This window comes from Manihot esculenta, chromosome 6, assembly GCF_001659605.2.
Source record: "Manihot esculenta cultivar AM560-2 chromosome 6, M.esculenta_v8, whole genome shotgun sequence".
Classification (NCBI taxonomy): domain Eukaryota; kingdom Viridiplantae; phylum Streptophyta; class Magnoliopsida; order Malpighiales; family Euphorbiaceae; genus Manihot; species Manihot esculenta.
The window spans coordinates 24817592-24830431 of NC_035166.2; the positions used below are offsets into that span (position 1 = coordinate 24817592).

At 33.1% G+C, this 12840-nt stretch overlaps 2 protein-coding genes across 2 annotated transcripts; one reads left to right on the top strand and one right to left on the bottom strand.

The window, feature by feature from the left end:
• The first annotated feature begins 1933 nt into the window (after positions 1–1933).
• On the top strand, positions 1934–7558 carry LOC110617239 (probable aspartyl aminopeptidase). The gene is made up of 11 exons (XM_021759903.2): positions 1934–2099; positions 2224–2359; positions 2485–2563; positions 2691–2893; positions 3102–3174; positions 3319–3420; positions 3609–3764; positions 4470–4643; positions 6089–6163; positions 6249–6389; positions 7114–7558. The coding sequence occupies exons 1-11, from the start codon at positions 2006–2008 to the stop codon at positions 7333–7335; spliced, it is 1455 nt and encodes a 484-aa protein (XP_021615595.1). The 5' UTR covers positions 1934–2005; the 3' UTR covers positions 7336–7558.
• Positions 7559–8088: 530 nt separating this feature from the next.
• LOC110617240 (adenylate kinase 4) lies at positions 8089–12396 on the bottom strand. Its single transcript, XM_021759904.2, has 6 exons — positions 11620–12396; positions 10471–10616; positions 10237–10356; positions 9943–10110; positions 9161–9250; positions 8089–8390 (listed from the first exon to the last, which is right to left on the bottom strand). Exons 1-6 carry the CDS (start codon positions 11732–11734, stop codon positions 8289–8291), a joined length of 741 nt encoding a protein of 246 aa, XP_021615596.1. The 5' UTR covers positions 11735–12396; the 3' UTR covers positions 8089–8288.
• Between the last annotated feature and the right edge of the window lie 444 nt (positions 12397–12840).

Consider the following 12840-nt stretch of genomic DNA (forward strand, 5'->3'; position numbering starts at 1 on the left):
TTTTATATTATATTATGAAATATTTAAATTAAAATATAATTAATTAAATATTTAAAATTGTAAATATTATAAAAATTAAATATAAATTATTTATATCATTGATAATTTAAAAAATTCAAAATTAGTTTAATTTATTATTAAATGTACTTAAAATTTTACTAATTAAATTTTAAATTTTTGTAAAATAATAAAATTACTTTCATATGATTTTATTAATTTATAATAAAATTAAAAGCATGATTAGTAAAACCTCAAGTGTATTGCTAATATAATCAATTTTTGTTTTTTTTAATAAATTATGTACAGTGTAATTCATTTATATTTAATAATTATGATTTTTATAAATTTAATTTAAGTGTTTAATAAGTTAATATCAATTAGTATAGAGGTGTAAAATATTTTTAACTTAAAATAATATAAAAGTTAAAAGATTCAAATTTTATACTTTGAACTTTATTTTTTCATAAAAATAATAAATTATTCTCGTTTAATTTTATTAATTTATAAAAATTTAAAATTCAATTAATAAAATGTTAAGTGTAATTATTAATATATATTAAAAACAAAATTAGAAAATGCATTTTTTAACTATTATGAGAGAAGAATAATATTTCATTTCTAATTTTGACATTGATAAAAAAAATTTCATTTTTTTCAATTCAAAAAAAAAATTCATTTTTATCATGATTTTCAACAAATTTTAGATAAACTTGAATTATCCACTTTTAAATTAAATTAGAAATGGATCGACTTTCTTTTTTTAATTTTGGTTTTCTCTCATATTATTACAAAATTTATCTAGATCAGTATCAGATTATTTTTATTGTAAGAGTAAATTTGTTCATGAAAAATATATTTTAAGAAAATATTTTAGTATTTTTTATAAATGAATGTGGCACTAAAAAAATTAGTCAGGTAAAATTTTTGCTAATCAAAGGAAATTTAATTTGAGAAATCGACTACGTTTTCTTAAAGGAATAAGTTATTTGAAAATATTATTAATATTAACATATATAAATTTATTAATATATTTTTTACTTTTAACACTACAATCTATTAATGAAAATAAGTTAATTTTTTTTTAAAAAATATTTTAATAGAAAATATTTTGCATAAAGAAATTTTTTAACAATATACTACTGTTTTTGTAAAATAATTTATACACAGAGAATATTTTTATATTTTTTAAAAAATTAACTTATATATATAATAATATTAATAAGATTATAAAAAAATAGTTATTTTTTTCTAAAAGAATATATATTTATCTTAAGAATTACTTTTTTTACCATAAATATATTTTTAGAGAATTATTATATGATCTTTAAATTTTTAGACAATTAGTTTTAGAATTTTAACCTTTAATCAATTCTTCAATTAAAAATTCTTTTTATTTTTTTTAAATATTTAATGCTATATCACATATTAGAATTTTTTTTTTTAATTTTTCAACTTTAGAAAGTGAATATAACGGTTTTCTATATATTTTTCGATCAATTTTTATATAAATTATTTTAAAAGAAAATAATTTTTTTAAAAGGTCACTTTTTGAAAAAATATTTAATGTTATATTACATATTAAAAACATTATTTTAATTTTTAAGTTTTATAAAGTGAAACTAACGTTTTTTTTTATTGAATTATAATAAAATAAAAACATAATTAGGATAATTTGAGTATAAAAATTTAGAATTTTAATTTATACAAACTTTATAAATAAAATAATTAATAGAAATTTAAAATAAATGAATTTTAATAGTTATTACTCAATTAAAAGTGTTATATTTAACAATTTACAATAACTAACAAATATATATATATATATATATTTTTTTATGAAATTAGAAACAAATTAAAAAATCTTTCCATCGCTTAGCCTGAACGCGATGCCCACAGCCACAGTGGGCCTTAGGCCTTATATATACCATAGTTCCCATTCTCCATCCAGATTATCGATCCAAATCAAAATTCGTAGAAATTTATTTTGTTTCTCTTTCTGAAGAAAATGGCGAAGCAGGAATCTCACAGTGAAGCCGGCTCCATTGCCTCCGATCTCATTCACTTCCTAAATACTTCTCCGACAGCATTTCATGCCGTTGGTAATCCAATAACTACTTCCTTTCTCCAGCTTCTGTTTGTTTCCCTGGAAAACCCTCCTCCTCTTCCTCTTTGTATTGGAAATTTAATCAAATGGTGGACTTTTGCTGTTGTTTGTTTGTTTAGATGAGGCAAAGAAGCGTTTGATAAATGTTGGATACGTCCAAATTTCTGAGAGAGAAGATTGGAAGCTGGAACCTGGCAAGCGATATTTCTTCACTAGGAATCACTCTACAATTGTTGCTTTTGCTATTGGAAAAAAGTATGATTTCCTTTGTTTTCTTTTTAATAATCAAACTATTTTTTAATAAGCTTTTCTTTTTTTGGGTTTCTGATGTTATTTGTTTTTCAGTTTCTTTATTGCTGATATTGTGAAATTGTGCTTAGATACGTTGCTGGAAATGGATTTTATGTGGTTGGTGCTCACACCGATAGTCCTTGCATTAAGTTGAAGCCTGTTTCCAAGGTGACATTGCTTTTCTTTTCATGTTTCACAACAAAAAGTCGAAAGTTTGAGCAGTTGTTGGTGTATTTCCATATTTTTATAACTTCTTGGGCGATCTTTGATGCTTTTAGTTGGTTGGCTTGACCAGGTAACGAAAGGCGGGTATTTGGAGGTTGGAGTTCAGCCATATGGAGGTGGTCTATGGCATACATGGTTTGATCGTGACTTGACTGTGGCAGGACGGGTAATAGTAAGGGAAGAAAAGGATGGTTCTGTTTCCTTTTCACACCGACTGGTTAGAATACAGGAACCTATTATGCGTGTGCCTACCCTGGCAATTCACTTAGACAGGTTCCATTGATAAATATATATACTTTGCTATGAGTTATGTCTTCTTTTAATCTATTTATAGAATGCAAGTGTTTTCCTATTTCCTTTAGTACGTATTTATTTATCTGTAATATATATGTAACTTATGGGGTTAGGCTTTAGGATGGTATCTCTCAGCACTCATATGTCATCTTAGTTGTGACATTTTTTGTTTATATCTTGTGAACAGGAACGTCAATAGTGATGGGTTTAAGGTGAACACACAGAGTCATCTTATTCCTATATTGGCAACTTCTATTAAGGTAACCTTAAAATTGCACATGCTTATATAATATAGAAAAAGCACACACAATCTTATGCTATTCCATAAAAAATGTTTTTCTTTCACAATGGTCTTAATGTTGTCTTGCTTCTGCTTTTCTTTACTTAACCATAACTTTTGACAGGCAGAGCTCAATAAAGCAGTTGCTGAAAATGGTTCCATCAGAAATGAAACTGATGGGAAGAAATCTACCTTTTCCACGAAGCATCACCTCCTTCTACTAGAGGTTGGTAACTTTCAAATCTAAGGATGTCTTCTTCTTTGTCCTCTCTCTCTCTCTCTCTCTCTATATATATATATATATCTTTTTGTTTGCATGTAGGGAATGGAGCGTTTAGATGGTCTGGTCTTCTAAATTAATCAATTTTGCATATGTTTTTATGGTGATTTATCACATTTCTTCTTTCTTTTTAGATGATTGCAAGTCAAATTGGTTGCAAACCAGACGATATATGTGATTTTGAATTACAAGCATGTGATACTCAACCAAGTATAATAGGTGGTGCTGCTCAAGAATTTATTTTCTCTGGAAGGCTCGATAATCTTTGCATGTCATTTTGCTCTCTAAAGGTATGGATTGCTATATAGTTGTTAATATGTTGGTCTAAGGCGTATTTTGTGATGGCAGGTCCAACACCCTAGTCTGATTCTTCTTGCATGGCCTGTTTATCTTGTGACTATGAGATTTGGCTGTGTTACTTTCAACGAACACAGCAACTAAATCAAAGTGATCATTTTGATTATCTCTTCTTGTGCATACTGTTATTGCATTGATCTATATTCTGGAATATAATTTCTGTTAAAGTGACTATAGAGTTGCACTTGCAATTCTCAGCAGAATTTGCAGACTGGAATTCTTTGATTTTAAGCTGTCTGACTTATATTTTTTATTAACTGAATTGTGGAAGTTTTGTTGATTCACAGTTTCAATAAAATATATGTTGTTCCATCCTTGATCATTTTGTTTTGCTTGGGTGGGTGGGGGAGCAAGAAAATAGCAGCTATTATACTATTGATATGCTATTATACAAAATTTTTATTTCACTTTTCCCTTATTATCATTGTTGGGATGGTGGTGAGGAGGTGGAGCAAGAAAATAGCATTTATGATACTATTGATATGCAATTATACAAATTTTTATTTCACTTTCCCCTTATTATCACTATTGGGATGGTGGTGGGGAGGGGGGCATATTTATGTGTATGAGAGAATATGTATCTTCTATTTTACTTTATCAATTCACTGCAGCTGATAAGTTTGCAACCTGCATTTCAGGCACTGATAGATGCTACATCTTCAGAAAGCAATCTTGAAGATGAGAGTGGTGTTAGAATGGTGGCATTGTTTGATCATGAGGAGGTTGGATCTGATTCAGCACAAGGAGCTGGATCTCCTGTTATGTTAGATGCTCTATCACGGATCACAAGTTCCTTCAACTCTGATTCTAAGGTGCTTCCTCTCTGATTCTGGGTTTTTAAAGGGGGGAAAAGTGCAATTCTCTTCTATCAAGGGGTTAATTTGAAAATTTTAAATTCCAGTCTATGTGTCATTTCGTGCTTCAGAAGTGGGAATTTACAATTTAGGATACAGACTATTAATTGAGATTGTCGAAGTGGTGCTTTTAAATATCTGGCTACATTTAGCTTGTTCTGCTACACAATGGTTATGCTATTTGTGGGTCAATATGTGGAGTCTTGATATACCATTTTTGAAGAATTTGGGTTAATCAGTTATTTGGTTTATTTAGTGAAGAAAACCTAATCAAACCGACCAAAATTTCCCTCTACATGCACCACTGTCATTTTGGCCTAGGTATAAAGGAATATTTCACTCTTCCCAACCTATCTCCCTCATTTTCTCCGCCTCACATGTCACCCGTGCCCTTGCCCTTCACAGTGAGATTTCTCTCCTTCTTGATCATTAACTCACAGCTTTACTCTTCTCAAAATCTTAGTTCTCACTTTTTGACCTCTTCAGTTTCCAGCTCTCCTTGCATGTGGCCTTCTTTGCCTCTCGGTCTCCATCTATGCTCTGCATCTCCTTGGCTTCTCTGCCTTTAGCATGCTCTCCATCTCTCGTGTCTCCATTGCAATCTCCTCTGTCACAAAGTCCTTGGCCTTGATTCATAACAGTCAACACCTGTTACATAGGTTGATTTTTTATCACAATCTCCTATGTATCTATATCTGCCAACTACCTCTTCAATTCTCTTCAACCCATATTCGGGTGAAATTTATCATTTTGGAGATATAAGTTTCAGTGTATATAAGTTTTAGTGTTTTAGTGCGACATAACATTGCTCGTTGTTGAGTTGTGTGAATTTGAATTTTTATGCTACGTATCTCCAGCTCTAGGTTTCAATTTTTGCTTCTTGGTTTTTGGAATTATAAGTTCTGAATTTGGATGTTTAATTTGTATAAGATTTTGTTGTTGAAAATTTGAATGTTTTGAAATTGAATTTTCAGATATTTAATTAATTTGTTGAAATTTGAAATTTTATGAACTAACGGTTAGAATTTTATAGATTTTCTTTCTTTTTCTCTCTCACTTTTGTATCGTTCATGTTGAAAGTTGAAACTATTAATTTGAACTTGGTGAATTTGAGAACTAAAAAAGAAGTGGATGAATGCATATTTCAGAAACTATCGACAAACTGATTTAGGTTTGGTTCTACTCTGGTCATGAGCTATTTCTGATTCAGTTTGATTTCTATCTTTTACATTCTGGTTGTTCATTTATTGCAGTTCCTTTTAGAATCGACTACCCAAGTTCATATTACAACAAAAGATGGGAAATTCTCATCAAATTGACTAGTCTTAGAATGCAACTCTAATTCATCAATATGTTTCCATTTATAAACGTAGTTGTTTTTTGCTACTTTGATTTCTTTTCAGCTGCTTCAAAAAGCAATTCAGAGGAGTTTCCTTGTATCTGCTGACATGGCACATGCCCTTCATCCCAATTATATGGTGCGTTTTCTCAAAGTATTTTCTGTTGCATTTTTAGATACTTTTGTTCTTTCAGCTGTCCAATATGGCACATTTTATTTCTCAGGACAAACATGAAGAGAATCATCAGCCGAAGATGCATGGAGGGCTCGTGATCAAACACAATGCAAATCAACGCTATGCAACCAATTCAGTCACTTCCTTCCTATTTGGGGAGATAGCGTCAATGCATAACCTTCCTGTTCAGGTCAGTTTTCTCCCTACCTCCTTTTCCCCTCACCTCTTAACATATATTAGGGTATTATGACTTGTCCTCCACCTTTCCCCTACCCCACAAGCCCCAAAAAATAAACAGATAAATAAATAAAATTCCAAGTTAAGGCCAGGTGGCATTTTATCCCTACTCTGAATAATAGTGGTGTTAACACTAATATGATATCGAATTTCTTATTGGGTGCTGCAATTATTTGATTGATTAGAATTGCTATCGTTTTTATTTATAGCAACCAAAGCATAATTTCATCCATTTTTTATATCCATGAGACCTACATTTTAAACAACATGGTTTCTGATGGAATCTGTAATAATTTAAATATGTTGATACTGAAGGGAGATAGAGCAAGACACATTCTACCACTGAATATAAAATTTTAAAGTTTTCAGTGAAATGAAACGAGTTTGTCATAAAACACAAAGATGGCTGCTTGAAAATGCTTGTGGTTTCTTTTTTTTTTCTTCTTTTTTGAAAAATAAAAGAGAGATAGATACATGCAAAAAGACTTGGGAACAGGACTGGATCGCTGTTAAAATGATGGCAATTTTAACAGTGTCTTTGATCCTATGTCCTTACACGCACTCCACATGGAATTATGTTGATTGCTTCTATATGAAAACTAATAAAAGCAGTGAAATTATTATGTTACTGGGGTAGGAATTAACCTGGTCGCTGAAAGTAGGCATTATGAATGCAGGAATTCGTGGTCCGCAATGACGTTCCTTGTGGTTCGACCATAGGTCCAATCCTAGCGAGTGGGGTGGGGATTCGTACAGTTGATGTAGGTGCCCCACAATTATCAATGCACAGTATCCGGGAGATGTGTGCAGTTGACGATGTCAAGTATTCATACGAGCATTTCAAGGCGTTTTTCCAAGAGTTCTCTCATCTGGATGCAAAGATCACAGTTGACATGTAGATCTTTGCACTGAGGTCTTTTTGGAACCTTCTAAATAAGTCAGAAAGGCATCGTGCCTAAATGATTACAAATGATGACATTGTTACATTGTAGCTTGCAGCATCAATACGACAGCTTTGAGATGATATTGCTAAAGTACTGATTTTCAAGACAATAGAAAAAATACTACGCTAGAAAATGACCCTTGGGAGGTTGTGGAATAAATCCAGCTACACTCGTGTCACTGCTCTCCGTTTTACTTCATTTGATACAAATTACTGCTAAAATTTTGGGATGGGAGACTGGTTCAAAGTGGCTGCTTAGTGGTGTCCAAAATTATTTATGGAAGCAGCGCCCCTTATCATTGGCATCGTCCTATTGAATCATGATACTATTAGCAGCAAAACGAGCACAACTAGTATCAAATGTCTTTGCTTTTGGCCATGTTAATGCAACTTTCATGTGCCTGATAAAAAAAAAAAAAAGTATCAAATGCTGCACGAATTGGAAAGGGTACACTTCATACGCTTCCCATTGCTTGTCAAAGGGATTTAAGAACTAGGGCTCGCGCAAAGCGTAGTTATGGTGCAGGATTAGAATTATGTGTTCCAGTACACAGTTAAAGAACCTGCAATATGATAAAAGCCCACAAAATTATACAGTAAATGTTAAGGAAACCAAGCAGCTGCATCGGTTATCAGCAACGCAGAGGAGATGAACGGTGCAAAATGGATCTCTTTCTATCATCATATCCAAAGAACACGAGTGGAAAGATAAAACAAAAGTTGTTTCTTTATTCGTTATGTGAATACAGTTAAATACCTCAGTAAGGGAGGATAGCCGGCATATGCAGTCAAAATAAGACAAGCAAGAAGATCAGCGTGTATGGAAACATGTTTAAAATACATGATGAGAACGAAAATCCATTAATATCACAAGCAAAATGCTGCACTGTTTGTCAAAATGGCCCCATTTTAAGAGGAAAGCACTTTCTGAACCTCAGCTGTGACCTCTTTTGGAGGTTTTTCCGCATGAAGCTCTGCAACAACACCCTTGTTCTTATAATAATCAATTACCTGCATTTCATATGTTTAAAAACCCATTAGATATTAGGGTGAGCATACAAACAGCTGTATAATATAACTAGACAGAACAACAATAATGCAGCAAGACATGGACAGAACCAACCATGGTGCTTGAATTCTACTTGCACCAGTACAAAACACGAGGAGGCTAATCCACCTTAACAGTTAGAAAGAGCCATCAAGAGACACGTTGGATAAACAGTTCACAACACAAGTTGAAAATAGATCTAGTTTTTGTTATCACATGAAATAGTATATTACGACGAGAACGCTTATTTAATACTCTCATGACGATGCACCAAACAAGGCTCATATTAATGGCTGCAATCACGAGTTCCTAGGTGTGTATTGTCTATCACCAATTTTAAGGTCAAAGAACCTTTGATCCAGGCAACAAACACCATACGAGGAAAGGCTGGGTCACCACCAATAAATGTGCATTTTCATTGTGTTCACTTAATATGGATATCATAGTGCACTAAAGAACAGCTAATTGTTGTAGCTAGTAGCCAGCAGCCAAATATGTGATTGCAATCGATTATTTGATACTCCACAACTGGAGTTATGATTAATGTATAAATTACAGTCAAATTAGTACTTCTCAGAAATACAGGCTCAATGTCCATCTGCCAATCATTAAGCACCAATGTTTTAACACGAATATTTACTCTACCCTGCAAACAACTAGTAACTAGTACAGCACTCCTTGTATCATTAAACAAACCAAAATATAGGTGACAACAAAATAAACGTAAGCATACTGGTTCAGTTTGCTTGTGAAATGCCTCCAGCCTTGACTTAAGAACTGCTGCAGTATCATCTTTGCGTTGAATCAAGGGCTCTCCGGTCACCTTCAAGAAAACAAAAAAAGGATACAAGTTTATTAAAATGTTTTCAACTGCTAATGTTTACAAACATAGATGCAGCTGATATAGCATCACCAGGGCAAGAAAATAAAACCAATGGTAGTTGTCTAACCCATACTCAAATAAATATGGATCAACTTATCTGTGATTAAAAAACTTGGAAGGAAATAAACACAAAGATGAAGTGTGAATGACATCACCATATACGATTTGCAGGTGCACTTGTAAATGTACCTTATCAACATTCATGTCTTAATAAAATAGCATGCTCTAGATAAATAATTGATAGTTTGACGGCCATCATATGACCAACCTCATCAAACATTTTATTTGAATGACACTTGTAAAAACTTGAACTAAACTCTAAATATTCAATCTGATAAAAAAATTTCCTGATAGTAGGCTACAGCTATACAAGCAGAAAACTGCTTCAGACACCAATTAAAACTAGTCAGAGCCATTCTATGCCAAGACAATACGATATTCACCTAAGACCATAAGCAAAGGAGATCAAACACACCATCACAGACTACTTTACATGTGGAATCAACAACTAACTTGTTCATCCAGTTTCCTTTCCTTTACACTCTCTCATTATCAATGCATGCATCCTACAAGTAGTAATTATAATCCTGCATCCAGAATATGTCAAATGAGGATCATGCATGTTGCCTTACATCATCTACACCAGAAACCTTTGGAGGTGCAAATTTTGTATGGTAGGTTCTACCACTCGAAGGGTGGCTCCAGCGACCAGTAATTCTTTCCTCCAAAATTGCATCATCAATCGCAAAATTGAGTACCTTATCAATTTTAGCTCCCTGCCTTTCAAGCATCTCATCAAGCTGGACATAATCACCAGACAGTAAGGTTAGGAACACACCGAAGGGAAATACAGCAAACCCATACTTTTAAATGCATTAGCACATGCATTCATATATTATCATATGCTCAGACGGTAGGAGTGGCACCTTCTGTGCTTGGACCACAGTTCTAGGAAATCCATCAAGAATGAAACCTTTCTGACATGAAGGCTTTTTCATTGCTTCATCTATAATGCCAACAACCAAGTCATCAGATACAAGTTCTCCCTAAGAAAACCACAAAACAATGGAAACAATCCATTAGCAGACCACAGAAAAGACTATGAATAAGCACAGAAGACAAGATTGACAATGAAAATAACAGTAACTAAGGAATTTAACCTTGTCCATAGCCTCCTTAGCCTTAACGCCAAGAGGAGTTTTAGCAGCAACAGCTGCTCTTAACATATCACCAGTAGCCAGGTGGCACAAGCAGTACTCATCCTTAATGATTGGTGATTGAGTACCTTTACCTGATCCAGGAGGACCTGCCAATCACACAACTTGATATTACAATCCATAAATTTGAATTGCTCCTATGCTACAGTAAATTATTGCAGTTAGCTGCAACATACTAAATGTTCACTCAAGGTACATGTAATGAGAACAGCAAGGGTAGAAATAGCATATTGAAGAACCTAAAGAAAAAAGACCCAGAAAAAAAAAGGTTCGAGTAAAAAACAATCCAATTATCCAAAGGCATTCTCTACTTAAATCTGTAAGAAAGAAAAACATTATCTTTACCCAATTATAAGGTAATGATCAAATAAAGGTTTTAACTTCTATAACAAAACAAGATTCAGTTTTAAACTGCTATTCACTGTCTTACTTTCTGCTTGCTAAAACAGTCTAAAAAATTCCTCTGATATTAAGCTATGTTCGGCAATGTATTATGAAAAACTATCAAAACAGCTATTTGCTACTAAAAAACACCATCAGCTGCTACAAAAGCTAGTATTGCCCAACAGAGTCTAAACCATTATACAGGAACATCCACACACAGCAACTTGTCCGTATTCACACACATACACACACAAAAGAAAAATCCTGAGCAAAACAGAGAAAGGCCTTCTTTATCTTTATTCATCATGAATCAAACGTAGAGTTCCGCGGAAGTTATTGGGAAAAAAATTATAGACCTTAAAGCACACTAATAATCTTACCACATATTAGGGAACAGGCAAGCATTAATTTCATTTTTCTAGTCTGCGCACACACACACACACACACACACAAGCCCACATGTGACTCCAACAGAATTCTTCCTATTTCCGGGATTTATCTCAGCAAACAAACAGTAGGAAGAACAAATAATTCTCCAAAAATAGGACAGCAAATTCTCGGATCTGAATGCACCGTTTAATTTCACAGAATAATCCAAATATATAGAGAAAAAGAGGGAGAAAAAAGAAACTTGGCAGTGGAGAGCATGTTATATAAACATAAATGTATAGCACATGCCGGTAGAGAGAGAGAGAGAGAGAGAGAGACCGATAAGAATGAGGCGCTTGTCAGGCTTAGTGGAGCACTTCATGCGACGGAGGAGCTCCGTCATGAGATCAACAGAGGGCACATCTTCCAAGTTCAGGGCGGAGCTGCTGGCCATTGAGTTGTAATTTGACTTGCAAGCAAAAACGTAGAGTTATTCGAAACAAGCGGTAGGTCTGCGTATGGAGAGGAGCTGGGTTTGGTGGTGATTTTAGTTGTTGTTCGGACCTTCCAATGCTTCAAATTCAAGCCGTATCCGTCTCTCACCAGTTTTTCTCTCTATTTACTCTTTTACCCCTCGACTTCCTATTTGCCCTTTGCCTCCTCCCTGTCTACTCTTGTCCCCATTTATTTATGTGTATATTCTTCGCAATGTAAATTTGGCAATTTCGATAAAACTGCTGAGTGGCTTTCCAGAATGGCGACAGTCATCTCTGTTGGGCACTCATGGTGTGTTGAATCTGCCTCCTGCGTTGGAATCCTTCATCAAGATTGATGCTGAAGCGGCTGGTTTGCCGAGTGATGCTTAGTGAGCGCTGGCTCTCCTTCAACCCAAAAAAAATTTGGCTATTTTGAATTACTTGTTACCTCATGAAGGATTCTAAGTCCCTGAAAGTCTGCAACAAACTACAAACTCTACCTTTTTGTAAGAATCAATCAATTTTTATCTCACTTGACGCATTGGAAGACTACTGGAGTATGTTGCCATTGGACCTCCCTTTTCCATTTTGTCACACTGGATGCAGAGCTTTGATCTCTTATTCCACCTGGGATTTTCCTTTTTTTTTTTTCATTCTTTCTTTTAAACTATTCTTTTATACTGATAGGTAATAGCAAAAACGATTTGTAAGTAGCAAGCATCCACCACAGTAGGAAAAGCTCTTTCGCTGTATCTTTAAGTCTCTGAAAAATAACATTTGGGAGAGCAGAAAGTTGAGGTTCCTGAAATTATTTATTAGACATTTCGGATTAATTGTGCATCTCAAATTCCTCTACATATGTAAATTTGTGTTTAATGATAAATGTTATAAGTTTAGGTATTTAATACATGATAATTTTAATTCAATTATTTAATAAATTAATAATAAATAATATATAAGTATATATTTAGTGTTTTAAATTTCATTTATATTATAATTTCAAAATAATTAAATACCACTTGTTTGTTATAATTCATCTTGTAAAAAAAATTCAAATTAATAATTACAAAATCATAGGAGATTT

Bases quoted from the DNA above. Each gene is read 5' to 3' on its own strand.
- LOC110617240 (XM_021759904.2), bottom strand. From the start codon at position 11,734: ATGGCCAGCAGCTCCGCCCTGAACTTGGAAGATGTGCCCTCTGTTGAT. The intron at 10,111-10,236 runs GTGCCACTCCTA...GATTATGTCCAG, and splicing joins CTGTGGTCCAAGCACAGAAG to CTTGATGAGATGCTTGAAAG. The intron at 8,391-9,160 runs GTATGCTTACGT...TATGAAATGCAG, and splicing joins TTCACAAGCAAACTGAACCA to GTAATTGATTATTATAAGAA.
- LOC110617239 (XM_021759903.2), top strand. From the start codon at position 2,006: ATGGCGAAGCAGGAATCTCACAGTGAAGCCGGCTCCATTGCCTCCGAT. The intron at 2,564-2,690 runs GTGACATTGCTT...TGGCTTGACCAG, and splicing joins AGTTGAAGCCTGTTTCCAAG to GTAACGAAAGGCGGGTATTT. The intron at 3,765-4,469 runs GTATGGATTGCT...CCTGCATTTCAG, and splicing joins TGTCATTTTGCTCTCTAAAG to GCACTGATAGATGCTACATC.